General features: G+C 32.5%; 3 protein-coding genes across 3 annotated transcripts; 2 read left to right on the top strand and 1 right to left on the bottom strand.

Annotated features, from left to right (window-relative positions):
- Nucleotides 1-2,161: 2,161 nt before the first annotated feature.
- LOC138347636 (uncharacterized) lies at nt 2,162-2,569 on the bottom strand. Its single transcript, XM_069295941.1, has one exon. The coding sequence runs from the start codon at nt 2,567-2,569 to the stop codon at nt 2,162-2,164; it is 408 nt and encodes a 135-aa protein (XP_069152042.1).
- Nucleotides 2,570-5,187: 2,618 nt separating this feature from the next.
- On the top strand, nt 5,188-9,900 carry LOC101251558 (probable calcium-binding protein CML13). Its single transcript, XM_004234897.5, has 2 exons — nt 5,188-5,980; nt 9,574-9,900. The coding sequence occupies exon 1, from the start codon at nt 5,529-5,531 to the stop codon at nt 5,970-5,972; it is 444 nt and encodes a 147-aa protein (XP_004234945.1). The 5' UTR covers nt 5,188-5,528; the 3' UTR covers nt 5,973-5,980; nt 9,574-9,900.
- Nucleotides 9,901-13,284: 3,384 nt separating this feature from the next.
- LOC101251264 (small ribosomal subunit protein uS15) lies at nt 13,285-15,723 on the top strand. The gene is made up of 5 exons (XM_004234896.5): nt 13,285-13,413; nt 13,517-13,589; nt 13,667-13,805; nt 13,906-14,092; nt 15,385-15,723. Exons 1-5 carry the CDS (start codon nt 13,391-13,393, stop codon nt 15,416-15,418), a joined length of 456 nt encoding a protein of 151 aa, XP_004234944.1. The 5' UTR covers nt 13,285-13,390; the 3' UTR covers nt 15,419-15,723.
- Nucleotides 15,724-17,573: the final 1,850 nt, after the last annotated feature.

Below are 17,573 nucleotides of genomic sequence, written 5' to 3' on the forward strand. Positions count from 1 at the left end.
AATCGTCCTCTTAAGTTTTCTTCGTCTTGACAACTCAGCATGTTGTTTCAATCATGAAGTCGCTTCTGATTATTACGTTATCCATCATTTTTCATTCTTTCTTCGTGTTCATGGATGTTGGTTCGTTTGTTATTGCATTCGTTACGATATTCTTTTGTTTCATGACATGTAAATGATTTTTCTCTTGTCTGGCTGTTTTGGGATTTTGTGAGTGATGATAGTTCTTCGACAGTAGTTCGGGATAGTTGTAATCGATGTGGATTTTCTTGTTGTCTAGCTGTTTATGGGTAGGTCATTGTTTCTACATTGAATGACCGATATATGGAGATTTTCATTGTCGGCGTTTCGCAGGAATGTCGGCTTCGCCTTTTCGCTTAATCTCTAATATAGTGAAATTTGGATTTCATCTGTTTGTCTATCAAGCTTTCAAATAGGAATCCTGTCAGCATGTTTCGTCGTTGTATCATAATAGTCTGATAAGGAAGATACGTTTGTTCTTATTTGTTCTATATCTGTATCACGTAGCAATTTTCTCGTTTTATTTCCCCTACATGACGAATGAGTCGATATGTTTGCTCAAAATCTCGTCTACAGTTGTGCTAGGCCTGGTTTCTGTTATGTCTATTATCATTCTTCATGAGGCTTTGGTAGTCTGTGCTGTCCTTGTAGCCACTCATTACGGAACACCAACTAGGCTTTTCAATGCCTTGTTTGGCTCCCGTGGGATTGTTTTTTTTGTGTTTGTGTTTATTGCTTTCAAATAATAAGCGAGCTTAGACTATCTTTGGTTCGTGTGGGAACCTCATGCTTATTTGGTTTTGATTTAAACTTTTTTGGGAGATCTTATTTGATATTGGTAGCAAACTTTTATGTGCACTTAAGATTGAAGTAGCATAGTTGTCAGCTTGGTAATCCGGAGCTACCGTTTTGCTTGCTATTCCAGCATGTTGCAAGTCCTTGAATGTTAATTTATTCATGTTATTTTGGGGGGATATTTCACCATTGATGTTGACAATTGATATGGCCTTGCATGTTGGGAATTAATGAATCTTAAAGATAGTATGTCTGCTAATCTCGGGATATTTTGGTTGGTTTCTTGTTTTTATTTTTGATTAGAGTTCTATGTCTTTATTACGTTTCATCCGAAACTCATCTGATTTATTTTGTCGTTTTGTATGCTAACTCATTTCTCCTTCATCGCATGGGAAATTTCCTTTTGAGTCCATTATGGGACTCCACTTTGCCCTCACATTTCGGAAGAGTCGATAAGGCTCAAAATTCTTCTATCTCGAGTCAAACCATCAAGATGGGCAAAATTTGGAATCGCGAAGATTGAGGAACTTGAAGCAATCGATTAGAAATTTCTTTATGTTATATATTTGTATTCTATTTATTTTGTAATGGGCATAAGCCCTCGCCGCTTTACTTTCTCGTTTTTTTTTATTATTTAGATTAGGACAGGTGAATGGGTTAAAAACCGAAAAACAGGTGGGTCCAAACTCGGTCAAGGCGAACAGAACCCGAGCTTGGACCCAAATCTCCCTCTCTCTCTCTCTCTTTGCTACTTGTTTATGTTATTTTGAATGCCGTTAGCTTAGGATCAGAAAACTCCGAACCCCATCAACGCCTTTTATTTTATCAAAATTAAAATAAATCTTAAAACAATAAAGTTCAAACTCGCGAGTTGGCTTAGAATTAAAAAGTTTAAAAAAGAGTTAACTTTAAACGGATTTTAAAGCAATAATGTTTTATTAAGTTTGATTAAGATTTGAGAAATCTAACTTTAAAAATTCGCTAGCCTTTAAAAATAGTCAAATAAGTTAATCGCCGGAAAATCGTGTTTAAACGGAGTGTCTTAGGTGCCTTACACCTTCCTGAGACACTAATAGGAATCCCGAACCCTTAAAATGTTTCAAAACAATTTTTCTGTTTAAGTTGTTTAGAAACGAAGTTTTCTTGATTTTTCTTAAAAATTAAGTGGCGACTCCATAAAGTCGAAAATAAAGCTAACTCTTTTCGAAAATCACACTTTTTCGATAAAACAATCATGATAATGAAAATACAACTAATATAAATTCGGGAAAAAAAAGAGAAGAAAACAAAAGGAAATAAATATTGCAATCACTGAAGAACCTAAGCTTTCTCTCTGAAAGAGCTCAACCTATTCTTTAATATAATCTTCCCACATTTTATGAACAATCTCTTCTCGATGAGCTTGCATTTCCGAATCAGATGATCGAGAAGATGAAGTAATGTTGTTTCCCTGAGCCAATAGTTCGTCACTTTCATCAACAACCATATCATCATTTTCATATTCATTGAATATTTCATCACTACTTTGGTGTTCACGTAAAAAATTATGCAATATAGCGCAAGCAATTACTATTTTCACTTGCATGTCACATTCATAGTTGTTCATGTCTTGTCTTAGTATTCTGAATCTACTTTTCCACGCACCAAAAGTTCTTTCAATTACATTGCGCAAAGAAGCATGTCTATAGTTAAATAGCTCTTTTCCATTCATAGGCTCTCTTTCACTTCCTCGGTAGTCCTGCAAATGATAGCGCATTCCTTTGAATGGAGCTAAAAATCCTCTTGTGTTCCGTAGACCAGCATCAACAACGTAATATTTATCTACCAAAATAAAATATTGAGTAAATTTTCTTATATTGAATAAAAATAGAACTACTAATTTATATACCATGTGATGGGAGATAAATGAATTAGTTGGTATTAATAAATATTATTATTTTTGTAAAATAAAAAGTTAAGGGTAAAAATTGAATTTTTAAAACTTTCCAAATAATGGAATTTGTCCCAAATATACTAGTTTTTTCTAGTATTTGGGAATTTGGAAAATTTGCCAAAAAAATTTGCCAAATAATAGAAATGTATATGGACAAACAAAATTTGCCAAATTTTTTCCCAAGTTTGATGTGCAAAATCTATGGCCAAACGGGCCCTAAAAAGAGATTTTAGCCCAATTTTAGACAAATTTTCGTGTACCAGTCACGAGTGAAATTGTGAGCACAATGACAAACTAAGTCAAAACACATACTCCTTATTTGGTTGTATGCATATATTTGGCTTTATCTATTTATCGTCCCCATCAAATTCCACACATAGTACGTCATTCGTTTTATTTTGTTTGTCATAATTTTTTTTAGTTTATTTAAAAAATTATATATATCTTTTTCTTAACAACTTTTTAAATGTAATTTTTCACATGACATGTTTAAAATAACATAGTTAGTGCGTCATTCATTTTATTTTGTTTGTCATAATTTTTTTAGTTTATTTAAAAAGTTATATATATCTTTTCTTTAACAATTTAAATGTAATTTTTCATATGACATGTTTAAAATAACACAGTTAAAGAATATAAAATATGACAAACGAATGAGCGTGTGTGGTGTAAAGATTTGCTAACGATAGTGTATGGGACTGAGAGTTGGCATTTTATTAAATTTGAACCTTGGTCTCATATAATTATACCTATTTGATTGACCCCTGGACCATTCTTAATGCCATATAAAAATTTCTTGGTTGTTGCAATTCTTTAATCATGAGTATTTTTCTTCTACCTTTTCTTTGTTGTTAGCTAGGAGTTAGACTAGAAAAACATCTTGCTTTTTTAGCATTATTGGGTATAAAAACCCTTTATATATGATATTACATGAGAGTGATTTTTTTTTTTAAATACAAAAATTAAAGGCTTTGCTTTATGGTTGTCTTTATTCTTTTGCATTTACCAAGTATTTGCCACCTTATGGACCTTATTTTTTTCCACTGCATCTCTACTATATAAAAGTCTCTATCATGAGTCCTCACCTCTCATGTCACTTTGCTTCTAATTATCATTATTACTATAGTGTCTTCTTGTCTTATGGAGGCCCTTTACATGGCGTAAACTAGGGTTTTGAGGATGTTTTAGTCTTCAAGTAATTTTAAAGAACCTTAAGATTAATATGAATTTATTGATAAAACTTCACTATCCCCCCAAAAAAAAACGTTCACAATAATATATAAAAATATATTTATAACATAGTACCTTTACTTTTTTTTTTTTGAAAAATTGTATAAATACAGATCTTATTTTACCATAATTTTAAAATTTTCCTACCATATTAAGAAAATTACAAAAAATCTTCTCTTGAATACATCCCTATCCCCTCTTGATCGGATGCATCTCTCCCATTAAGTAATGTACAAACGCAATCCATAAGCTATGTATCTGTTGGTTACTGATGTATCAAAGATCCTATAAATTTAAGGGATTTTTGTAATTTAGAAAATAATGAGAATAAGATGCAATTAAATCCAGAGGTGGTTCCAATCCTTCGGGAAGGGTGCACGTTCACTCGATAACTTCAGAAAAAATTATTTATATCTATTTTGATAAACTGATAGAAATCAAGATATAATTAACAGTGCACCATGAAAAGCATACGACAGCCATTGTGCTACTGATACAAGTTAGGAGATCCACCTGTAAAACATGAGTTCGAATTCAGCTAGAATATTATTCTAGTATTTTTATTTTAAATTTATATTAGAGTTCATATTTGAGTGAAAGATAATATTTGTGCAACGAAGTCTTCAAATTTAGTTGTAATTTTTACTTATTTTTTGCTCCTCCGAATGGGTTAGTGTAAAACAAGGATTAATTACAGAAATTCCACCTTTTAATTTATTTATTATCATTATCCCCTATAAGTTTTACGAATTTCCAAAATCCTTCATTTTTTGCGCATCACATTAATATATCTCGCGCATCAGATAAGTGTATCACATACAAAATGTACCTCGCACATCAGATTAGTGTATCTTGCGCACCAAATTAGTGTATCTCGCACATCAAATTAATGTATTTCGCACATCAAATTAGTGTATCTCGTGCATCAGATAGTGTATCTCGTGCAACAAATTATTGTATCTCGCGCATTAGATTAATGTATCAACGCTTGTATTACTATATCCGTTTTGAGGGATTTTTGTAATTATACACTTTGAGGAATATATTATAATTTTGCCTTAAAAATACACACTTATTTCTTTAATGTATCCGAGCTTCATATTCATGTATTCGAACCAATATTTAATATATTCGAGCTATATATTATGTATCTGAACTACATGTTAATGTATCCGAAATTTAATTATTATATCCGATTTAATTAATTTTTTAGAAATTAATGTAATTAAAAACTTATTAAGAATAAATTGTAATTTCATATTAAAACTATGAGATTTATGTAATTTACACTTTAAATTCTTTTGTTATACCACATTCAACATTTCAACTCATGCTATATTCCCAATGGGCCTTCTATCTGGGGCCTAGTTTTGAGATGGGCTGACATTAACACCCATGGGCCGAACTGAAATAACCCGCATGCATCTTGAAAATGGTGAAACTTCCCCTTCCAGCTTCATTTTAACCAAAAATTTGAATCCCAAAATCTACAAAGAGAGAAATTTGACGAGTGAAGGAGAAAAACAGCTAGAGAGAGAAATCATCGGAGCAAATGGGGAAAGATCTGAGCAACGATCAAATATCCTCCATGAAGGAGGCCTTCACTCTCTTCGATACCGACGGTGACGGTAAGATCGCCCCATCGGAGCTAGGTATCCTTATGCGTTCACTCGGCGGCAACCCTACCCAAGCTCAACTCAAATCCATAATCGCCGAGGAGAAACTCAATGCGCCCTTCGATTTCAACCGTTTCCTTGAGCTTATGTCCAAACACCTCAAGCCTGAGCCCTTTGATCGCCAGCTCCGTGATGCCTTTAAGGTCCTCGATAAGGATTCTACCGGTTATGTTGTTGTTGCGGATCTCAAGCATATCCTCACCAGTATAGGTGAAAAGCTCGAGGCTTCGGAGTTTGATGAGTGGATCCGAGAGGTTGATGTTGGATCAGATGGAAAGATTAAGTACGAGGAATTCATTGCCAGGATGGTTGCCAAGTGATTTCGCCTGTGAGTAATCATACCGTTTACAATTTCAATTCTTTAAGAAGATTTTGTTCTTTGAAAATTCAAGGTCTTTTTTGCTAGAAATGCTTTAATCATGTGTAATGATTTGTGTTGACTCAATTTTGTCTGCGCTCATATCTTTGCTTTGAGGCTATGCAATTTGCTAATAATATGATATACGAGTTTTGTGTCAAAGAAGGATACTGTTTGGAAATTTTAGATATTTTTGGCAGGGAACATTTTATTCACATGTACTCCATGTAAAGTCAATGTTAAAACGCGCTCATTAAGCTGCATGTTTTATTTATAAAGTTGCCTGGGAGAACTTAAAAGGCGTTGCTTTGGAATGTATAGGCATTTCGCGTTTTCGGAGCATTAATTGTGAAAATGCCTTAGCTTTAGAGAGCAGATTTAATTGTTGAATAATTGCCTTTTTTGTTTGTGCCAGAATCTACTTTTTTGCTTATGACTGAAATTCATGGATGTAGACTAGTACTGTTGAAATTTATTTAAGTAAAGAGAAATGTTGAAATCTATTGGCTAAACTAGTAGTGGAGAAAGTTATGGTGATACATGTGTTAATACCCTACTGGACAACAAGATAGATGGAATTCCCAGGATGTCGTTAGTAGTTTTTGCATTTGTTTTTGTTCAGGTTTGCCATTTTTGAAAGTTGAAAGTGAAAGGGTAGAGCTTTGGCTGATGTGGGGGAGTGGTGTTACTCATTGTTCTGCCTAAGAGACTTCTCGTCATTGCCTTAGCAATATCACTTCTTCACTTTTGTATTCATCTGCCACATTCATGAGTTATGTAGGTCTTTCATATTCATCAGATTTTAGACACTTTGTTATTTGTTCAAGTTGCAAGTTACTTTTAAGATGTAGTCCTTGTTCAATTTGGATTAAAATATTGCTGCCAAAATGAACTATTTTGCAAGAGGTATTTAAGGAAGGTCATGAGCTTACTTCCACGAGATATGTTCTATAGGCTTGTACAGCTGTACCATTGTATTGTGAGTTCTAAGGAGTGTTTTGGGGAGGGTCATTTTAAACGGTTTTGTGTTTTTGATCTTCTAGAGGTAGCTTTTGTAAGAAAATAAACACTATGGGCTGTCCTGAGAGAGGGACATCATCAGTGGGCTATTTACAGTGAATAAAGGTTCTGAAACTGTAGGAACAGCCATCGTCCAATGCTGTTTTGTGAGAGATGGCGGGGGGAGATGATGGTGAGTTGAAATAAGCCATGGTGATTCTGGTCATATATGGGTTCAGAGTAGCAAAGGTTGACGAACTGGTTTCTTGTCTGTAAGAGCAACCTGTATTTTAAGAAAGGCAAATGTGCATTAATATGCTAGCTATATTTCCTTTTTGGATTTTTGTGAAAAAACATTTCTGTATTTGGTGTAACAAAGTCCTCTTTGCTCGCAAATTTTGTTCATTATCTTGATAACAAGCATCAACTAGTAAGGAACAGGTTGAAAATATTTTCCACTTTTTAATTATGCATTGCTTACAAAAAACTTTGAGCTCTTCATTACAAATATCCCCACCCCTAGTGTGGTTTGTCCAGAGATATGTTCAGAAACCTGCATGTTGGATCAAACAGTTTTCATGTTTTGCTTGTAAATGGAAAAAGGAAAAAGGAAACAGTTATAACTCAGTGACAACTCATGCATCTGTAATGGGAAGCATGAGTTTAAACCCCTGCATCTACAGAACTTGCTCTCATATGTGACAATTCAAAAGCAATTCCTTTGCAGCAAATTTACCAATTAAATTCTTCTTACTGACTTACTTATAAATTTTTACTGAGTCATCTTATTATAAATCCAAATTACAACTTAACTATGTACAGTTTGCATTTATGAAAGATCTCTTTAAAATTTGTCCTATTCATACGTACCGTCTATCAAAAAGAGCTGTATTAAGTAAGTTGAAAAGAACTTCGGAAATTGATAGGATATCCCCACGTCCTAATCGAAAATGCTTCATGTCTATATACTGTGTCTCATGTGGTGAAAGTTATATAGAATATTATCCATTCTCAGTAGGGAATAGGGATTGTGGAGGCAGATGTACCGTCTGTTTCATTCTAATTTTCTTCTTTGGCAACTAGATTTTGTTGGTTTTATTAGTGTAGAATTTATTCATTTTATTTTGTCATAATGCTTGTTGATGTAAAAGTTGCTGTTGTGTCATAATCCTATATTCCTTCTCTGTCAGTAATTAACAAAGTAGAGTTTCTGAGGGTTCATTACAATAAAGCGGAGATTTGCTTGAAACACCAGGTCAAACTTGTGAAAATGGCGTACTTTGTCAATCTAGAATACAAAAGATAATGCTGTCATTTATCTCTCCACTCTTGCCTTACTCTGTTCCCGAACCACCTTAATTAATTTAATCCTGTTAAAAGGTAACTTGTAAAGAGAGGGGAGACAGTTCATGAGGCTTCATTCAATGGGTTGCATGGTGGTCCTTCGACTTATGCAACCTTTTTATGCGAGCCAGATCAATGTTCTCCTTAAAACCAGTGCAGACTGTCTTTGTTGTATGTGGATGTAAGGGAACAACATGACTCAACTTGTCTTTCTAATTAGCTTTTGTTTTTTGCTCCCCAATATGCATCTTACTTGAAAGTCTGTCTACAGTGAACTCATGCTCCTCCACTGGTGGTGTGATGAGAGGATAATCAGGGGTGGCAAGTGGTTAAAAATTCAAGCCAAGTATAAATATCTTTCCTTCATTCTTAAATAGAATGACAGGGGTTTTAGTGATATCGACAAAATTTTCTTGCCCTCTGGTACTAGTGTCTTCAATTGTGTAACGCTTGTTCCTCGAAAATGACTAATGCTGCTAACTTTATTGGTATGGGGTTGATTTTATGCATTGCCGTTAGTCCATAATACTTTAAAGACTCGTTTGGTAGGCGGTATTAAATAGAATAGTCCATGGATTAAAATTTAATCCGTAATACATTGTTTAGTTACTTTATTTTATTTAATCCATGGATTATACACCATGTGTGGTCTTATTTTATCCCTGGGAAATGGACGGATAACTAATCCAAGGTTTGTTAAACCTACCCCCAAGGGGTCGTTTGGTACAAATATTGATAACGCAGGGATTAGTTATGCAGACATTAGTAACATAGAGATTAGTAGGGATTATTTTTTGTTAAGTATTTGGTTCATTGCTTCCCTCTTAATCTTTTGTTTGATTTAAAACCCTTAAAAAAATTCTTTCATATATATATATATATATATATATATATATATATATATAACCTAACTAGTTAAATGAAGAAGGAAATCCTAAAAAAAAAAGTAAGATTATCCGGTGGTTATCTATCTTGACTCAATTACATGAAATAAACAATCTCATAATAGCACAAGGATATAATAAGAAATAATTTTGTTTAGACTTGTTCAAACTTCTAAGTTACTCGCTGAAAGGACGTTTTAAGTGGCAGTCAAATAATCATGGATAAAAATTGTCTAGTTTCATGTCTATTATTTTGCATTTCAATACTGTCCTCAGCACAGAGTTTTTTCAATACTTAAGAATTCAACTAATTTTCTTCTTCTATTTGACATGCAGGTGGGTGATCTGAAATTTGTGGGTGTAACATTCGTTGGATGAAAACAAGAAGCTGACTTTGCGAGTATTTGTAGCTTGGTCTTTCATTTTGGCATGTTCAAGTGCATCTAATTTGCAATTTCGTAGGATTGATTTCGATGTTTTTCAGTTGTTTACTGTCATTGAACAATTTGTGATTGTATTTGGCATCCTATAATCATGTAGAACCTAAAAGTACAGTTGCTTCTTCCCTTGGTGTATAGTTTAGACGCCGTGTAACTTAAAACTCTTTTCAGTACTTCTGCTTTTCATTTATCCTAATGGCATCTTTGAAATGTTGATTCAAAATGAACCATCACTTTTTCGTGGTTATATGCTTCTTGCACTTCTAAGCACAAACATGAAGGTGGTGAACTTTCAAAAAAATAATTTGTTAAATTATGCACAATATATTACGAATTATTTTAATATCTATACTAGGTAATTGATTTATTGATCGTGTACAATGCATGTTTATTGTTTAGGAACAAAATAACCATAAGTGATCTTAAACTTTGGTGGTATCACTTAGCAATATTCAATGTCACTTGTAGTCAATGAATTATCAATTTATGGTGAGACTCCAATTTGGGATGATTTCATTATGAGAATTTTAGCAATCCCATAGACGTAGACGATGCTTGACATCCAAGTGATCCAACTGTTGAACGCTTTATCCAAACCGAAGAACCTATCAACAATGAGTCTCTCTTCCTCTACTTTATTTGACAGGAGCGGAGGATGCTACTCTATCAATAACAAAAAAAAACTAGCAATTTTGTTTCTAATGATTTGAGCTTGGAAGCAAGTTTGACCTTTGATGTAACATAAATCTTTCCAATTTGAATATTGAATCTCAATTCAACAACAAATAATTGTAATTTATGAGTGTTAATTAGTCAAACGATACGAGTAATTTGGGTACATTATATGAAAGTGTGACTTCGACACTATCGTAGTTATAATTAGAATATGCAACAATGTGGTAATTTAGATTATAGTACAAACTTAACATTTTGACAGATTAACAAAGATGAAAAAATTTCAGAATATGGCAAATATATTATCTATATATATTCAAGAAAAATAGCTATGCTTTATTTTTTTCATACTATATGGATATAAAATAGCAAAGTTAATTATATACAAATAAATATTATTTTTCTGTATATTTAATATAATAAATAAATATTCAATAGAAAAGTAATTATTAAATGTCTAATTAATTATGACAAGCACATTTGTAATCTTTTCCCATGTTTACCATCATCAAAATTTTCTCTTTCATCAATTTCATAAATACATATTTTCTAATTATTCCTCCAAAATTCATTCAAATTCAAGATCCTTTATATCACTGCATGAGCGATCTTTGTTATTTTATATTAATCAGGTATCTTCCAATTACATATTTATCTCAATTTTATGAGCATTATATATCTACACATCTAAACTTCTTCTATTTTCATAGTTTTGATTCAAGAATTTATTTATTCATTTCAATGACTGAAATTAATACGCCGAGGCGGGTTACGAGAGGTATACATTTATTTGATAAACTGTTGAATGAATTGCGTTCTTTTGATTTGTGTGTTACTCACAACAAACCAAAATTTCAGGCTTTGTTGCTGAAATGGAGAACGAAAGAAGAATAAAAAAGGTTAATGACCATATATCCTATCTGCTTGAAGAAATCGAACATGCAAAATTAAAAAAGAGGAAAAAAGGTTCAGAAGTGAAAACTAATCTTGAAAAGCGAGAAAAGTCTACAATATTGATTCAAGCGAGTGTGAAAAAAGAGCAGTCGAGCAGGAACAAGAGGGAAATGATAATGAGATTTGTATGCTTTTTTTTATTATTTTAATGTCATTTGCTTATATATCTCAACACATGTATTGTGTGCCATTGTCATTATCGATTGTCCTCTTGTATTGAAATGATTTTGTATGTATATAGTTGTTTAAAAATGAGTACAACAAGAACATGAACAAAAAAGAGATTGAGGTTTCTCTGATTGTCAATTTTGTATATAGTAGTATACGTATATACATAGACATTAGTATTTTTATATAACCACAAGTTGAACTGTTAATCTGTGAATACAATTATACAGTAAAACCTCTATAAATTAATACTCGGTAATTAATAATCTTTGTAATAAATTAATTTTTTTCTCCAATCCCGACTTGGACCAATGAAAAAAATCATCTATTTCGATAAGATAATAAAGATAACATATATATCCAGAAAACCCCTATAAATATTGATCCCATTGATATCATTAATTAGTAATTCTTTAAAAGATTAAATATATCTAAGAAAATTTAGTGAAATATGATTTTATTATGTTTAGTTTTTCTTAAAATTTAAATTTGGGTACATCAATACTATATTGTTAGCGTTTTCAAGATTTTATTTAGAAGAATACTTGTACAATTTGATACCCACAAATTGTATCTTTTTTGGTCGTTTGTCTGATGTATCCATATTTATACAGTTTGATACCCACAAATTATATCTTTTTTTCTCGTTTATGTAATGTATGCATATTTTTTGCTTAACAATATTATTGAAATGTATCCATATTTATATACATAGATATTTATTTGTTATATAAGCACAAGTTGAAATGTTGATTTGCGAATACAGTTATATCTAGATAGATAAATATTATATCCAAGATAAAAAGTTGTTTAGGAAATACAAGTATAGTTGTATCCAATGCATTTATTTTTGTGTTTTACAACAATGTATTCATTTTTCTCCTAACACTAGTGTATGTATTGCCACATAGTTCAACTATCAAAATCAAAATACTTAACATTCATTCACAAATTCAACAATTTGCTTACATACAATAACTTGAATTAACAAAAAAAAATTATTGTCTTTCCGACGCCAGAATAAGAAATATGGAGACAACAAGAAAATTGAGTATGATGTATCACAATTTTTGTTAACTGATAAAGAATATGATCTGATATGTTTTTAAATAATTAATTTTTAGTTATAAGTTAATTATGGGAAGTTACTTATTGTATGGAAGTAATGTAAGGATAGTAAATTATATTTAGAGTCAATTTCTTATTTAGTTTATTGTACTTAAAGATGTATTAATGAAAAAATAAAAAAATATAACAAAAAAGTGACATAAATTATAGTCATTCATAGTATATAACATACTTATAGCTATTGATATTCATTCACCCTATAAATATATTTATTTTTGTAAGTTGCTCTTAAAAGATCCTGAATTAAATAATTTTGAAGATCGATTTATTTATACAAAGATCGATTAGTCAACAATAGTAATAGTAACTAACTAATCTTTAATATATATTTTTCACAACGAGCATGGCTTTGTTTTTTTAATTTTTGGGCATAATTTGAAATAATGACTTTTTTTTTTACAAAATATAAACTTTTGAAATCAAATTTTGTATTCATAAATTTTGAAAAACAATTTCAAATTTTAAAATCCTTAGTTTCTGGAGAATTTGAGATTTGAAACTGAAGTTGAAATAAGAGAAACTTCCAAATTAAAACTTAAAATTGAGGTCCTGAATTATTACAGGTTTACACGACTTGGGCTGAAGATATAGTAAGCTGAATAATAGGCCCACCTTCTATAGTTAACCCAGCCCAGTAAACCCAGAATTGGGCTTCTAAAGGCCCAAAATAGTAATACTAAACCCTAGTAAAACGCCATAGATTAAAGAAGAGAAGCAGCTTTGAAAAAAATCCTTCCGCACAACCAAAGGTAAGCCTCCATTGCAGACCACCAGTAGCCTCCGCCATCATGGGTCGTATGCACAGTCGTGGGTTCGTCATTCTCTCTTTTGAATCTCCATTTTTTTATTTTTTCATTTTTCTGCGGATCAATGTGACATTTTTTTTTGTGTTTAACTGTTTTTTGTGGTTTCAGTAAGGGTATTTCAGCTTCTGCTCTCCCTTACAAGAGAACTCCTCCTAGTTGGCTCAAGATCTCTGCTCCAGATGTAAATTCATCCACCTACTACTGTATAGATGTTTTTTAGAAATTTTAATTAAGTTTTGCTTCATTTTTTGATTTCAGGTTGAGGACAACATCTGCAAGTTCGCTAAGAAAGGATTGACCCCTTCACAGATTGGTGTGATTCTTCGTGATTCTCATGGAATTGCACAAGTGAAGAGTGTTACTGGTAGCAAGATCTTGCGTATCCTCAAGGCACATGGTACGTTTTTATCATTGTTTATGTGAATGTGGTTTGATTTATGAGTATTTGAATGAATGTGGTTTGAGATGTATGAGTATTTTTTGGGGGAAATTGGTAGGGCTTGCACCTGAGATTCCAGAGGATTTGTACCACCTGATTAAGAAGGCTGTTGCCATTAGGAAGCATTTGGAGAGGAACAGGAAGGATAAGGATTCTAAGTTCCGTTTGATTTTGGTGGAGAGCAGGATTCATCGCCTTGCTCGTTATTACAAGAAAACAAAAAAGCTCCCACCTGTCTGGAAATAGTAAGTTTACTTGCTAATTTCTCTTGTTATACTCTGAATATCTTACTGTGGTATTTAGTTGCATTTAGCACACTGCCGATAGTATGCATTGATTTATTCCGTTAAAGATTGCCGAAGTGGTTTGATTATATGTTTTTAGCTTTAGGTCTCTGTCTTTGGTATCTAAGTGAACTGATGACCCCAAAAGATGGGTTTGTTAATGTCAAAGTGAGCCACATTGGTTCAGAGAATGACTTGTTGCCTGCTCATATGGTCATTGAGTTGGTTTTTGGGGAAAAATTAAGCCTAAACTTCAACCCTGCCTCCACCCCTATTTTTTATTTGCCCAATGCTTAACCTCCGTGGCCTATGTGCTCTAAAGAATGGGTTGTTGGGTTGTCTCCCCACATCATGAGTTAGCTTTGGGAATTGAGCTAGGTCTAAGATTTATTTCCCTTACATTTCGAAAAGTTAGATAAATTCTTCTAATTCTTAAGACTATTGGCTGTGTTAGGTTTATACTGTTTTTGATTGTGATGTCTGTCCTAATTGAGCAAAGTGAATTGTGAGGATTCATGTGTTAACCTCTAACTAGCTTGTGACTGAGACATGGTTGTCATTTGTCAACTTATTATTCTTGTTTGCTTCCGTCTTCTAGATATCTGGTCCATTCTAAATGAAATTACCTGGTTCATGTTTAGCAAGCTTTAAAGTTGTCATTAAACCCACCGTTCCTTGACATCTTGCTTTACTCTTTTCTAGGTTAACTTAATATTATTTTATGTCTTGATTGTGTTTAGTGGATATAGAGAACTATATTTTTAATGGAAGTTCTGAATGGTGAAGAAGTTGTTTGTTTCCAGGCTTGGATATATTTCTTTAAATACAGCAAAGTTTTACTTCTTACTGTAGTACTTATGGTTTGCCGATAGTGAAATAGTTACATACTGGGATGCACAGCATATAATCCTTTGACATTGATTCTTCAATCCGTTCCTTATTTGCTTCTCTAAAAGGTTTTGGTGATTTTCTTGCGTGGTTAGAGTTTAGCTTGTGATGTGGATTAGGTGCGCATTTGTTTGAACCTTGCTGCAACCTAAAACCTGATATTTAATGGATAAAGAAGGACGGCTCATTATTATTCATTTTACTTTTGAGCAATTGCGCCTTCAGAGATTTCTTGGTTATAACAAATCTTACATCCCTTTTTTCCTGTTTTTACTATTTTCTTGGTGTATGCCATCTTTATTCATTCACATCGATTCTTTATTAACTGAAGGTTGCTGATAATTTTTTTTTCTGCTTATGTGCAGCGAATCTACCACTGCTAGCACACTTGTGGCATAGGCTGAGACGTGAGCTGGAGTAGCTTTGGCTGATCGCAATATGTAGTTTTCTTGTGTCATGAACTGTTTGCTATATCCAATTTTGTTTGATTTAATCATGCTACTCAATGGAAAATAGTTTTCTGGATAGTATTTGCTCCTATTTTTACCAAGTGTTAAGCATAGATGCTTTTATTTAGATATTCAAATGAATGACTTGTTTCTCAAGCTCATGGTGGTAATCTGTAATTTGGATTGCTGAAAATTGTGGTTTAATGCCTCATCATTCTATGTTCATGGCAGTGAAGTACCACTTTTAAACCTCAATGTGTCCGTTATTCTGTGATCACATTCTTGGGATTTTAATCTTTGGACTATGGTTGAATTATTTCATGATTAAATTTATGTTTCGTGTGATTGATGGTAATTTATTTCAACTAAATGCATACTAAATTTTACTCCAAGCTTAATCTTGGAGTATTCCACTTTATTGTGCACCAAATGATCCCGAAGAGTAGCAAGCACAATAATGATGTAGAAATTAGCCCTCAAGGGGTGAGTGATAATTATGAAGTTTTTGGTATAAATCTCCATAATCGTTTCCCAAGATTATTTTAACTTAATTTTACAACATATGACATTCAAAAATGTTCTTCTAAATCGATGTGAAATTGTAGAGGAATGTAAAAAAGAAAAAAGTTATTGGAGAATCGCTAAACCATGGCGTTGGCACCCTTCATTACAAGGGGTTGAAAATCAATCAATTATATAGCTAGGCTATTATGGAAAGAAGACCTATCTCAACGCACATGTTCATCTTGTCAGCCAATAAATGACATGAAAATGTGGACGACATCAAATAATTTAGGATAAATTATTAAATTATATGCATATGTTTACATATTTTCGTTAAATTCTTACTTTTTCATGAAAATATAAAAATCTCCACTTTTTTCCTATCAGATACTTTATTGTGAAAGAACTCAAATCCACGTTTATCATCCTCAAAATATTGCCTCTAATTTTTACTCATTACCAAATCAGTTATCCAATTCAAAAGCGATTTGATTTTCAGACAATTATATCTCTCCCTCTTTTCACTCACACAATCAAATTAGTTACCATATTAATCAAAATTTTGATAGATTTTTCTCTCCAATAAACTAATTTCATATCCGTAGATATTTTCATCTTCTTCAATTTTCTTCATCGCTTTTTTCTTGTTTCATCATTTTGTCTAATACATATGAACTCCTTCATGTTGGATTGGAATTATCCAAATAGTTACACCTAATACGAATCAAATCTTTGAATCTGATAATCTCCAATAGACAAAAAAAACAGATTTAAAATGTTACATAATCCTTTAACAATGGCAAATTAAAGTTCAGAGAAGGCAAAAGCGAAAAAGGATGTACCTGCAACATCGAAAGCAAAAGTTGAAAACAACGAAAAAAATAATCAAAAAGGTTGCCCTGCCATATCTCATCAACCTACACTATCCAGGGTATGTATTTTGAACCATGTATTTTAGTATATATTTATTTTGTTTTAAATTTATGTCTTTCCCTGTTGAACTATTGAATCCATAATATTCGAGGGGAAATTTGTTCAAGATATTATGCAACACAAAAGCGATGGTCTGTAACTATTGAATCATTTTTTCTTTACTTACATATTTGATTTGTTTTTATAATGTATTTTTTTCTTTTCTGTAGTGACTCTGAAATATTTTTTGTTGTTTTTATTGAATTTCTGAGTGATGAAATCAGCATCCCATCTAATGATTTTCAAAGGCTGACTCCGCCGCAGATGCGGAAGGCCATCCTAACAATAAGGTCTTCCGTATGGAGCGCTTTTTGGCTCCCCGAAGACCCCTAAATTAGCCTAATTAGATTCAATTTGCTTTTTTGTAGATGGACAAATTTTCTTTGACTTTTGAAGACTTGCCTACAGAAAACAGCGAATTACTTTCGGATATGGACCGAACTGTCTCACGACATTCTGAACCCAGCTCACGTACCGGTATTGATTTAATAGGCAGACATTTCTATCTAACACTTTCCGGTATAAATCTTATGGTAGACACCAAACATGTCCCAAACTTCTCGCTCCCACCGGCCGGCTGATGGAAATAGACTGACTACCGGAGATATTCGTGTTACTTCGTCTGCACT

The sequence above is a fragment of the Solanum lycopersicum genome, chromosome 3, assembly GCF_036512215.1.
Source record: "Solanum lycopersicum chromosome 3, SLM_r2.1".
Lineage (NCBI taxonomy): Eukaryota > Viridiplantae > Streptophyta > Magnoliopsida > Solanales > Solanaceae > Solanum > Solanum lycopersicum.

What these genes read in the sequence shown, in the direction of transcription:
- LOC101251264 (XM_004234896.5), top strand. Translation starts at nt 13,391, where the DNA reads ATGGGTCGTATGCACAGTCGTGG. An exon ending in TCAAGATCTCTGCTCCAGAT is followed by an intron (nt 13,590 to 13,666) that starts GTAAATTCATCC and finishes TTTTGATTTCAG; the next exon opens with GTTGAGGACAACATCTGCAA. An exon ending in GCGTATCCTCAAGGCACATG is followed by an intron (nt 13,806 to 13,905) that starts GTACGTTTTTAT and finishes GGAAATTGGTAG; the next exon opens with GGCTTGCACCTGAGATTCCA.
- LOC101251558 (XM_004234897.5), top strand. Translation starts at nt 5,529, where the DNA reads ATGGGGAAAGATCTGAGCAACGATCAAATATCCTCCATGAAGGAGGCC.
- LOC138347636 (XM_069295941.1), bottom strand. Translation starts at nt 2,569, where the DNA reads ATGCGCTATCATTTGCAGGACTACCGAGGAAGTGAAAGAGAGCCTATG.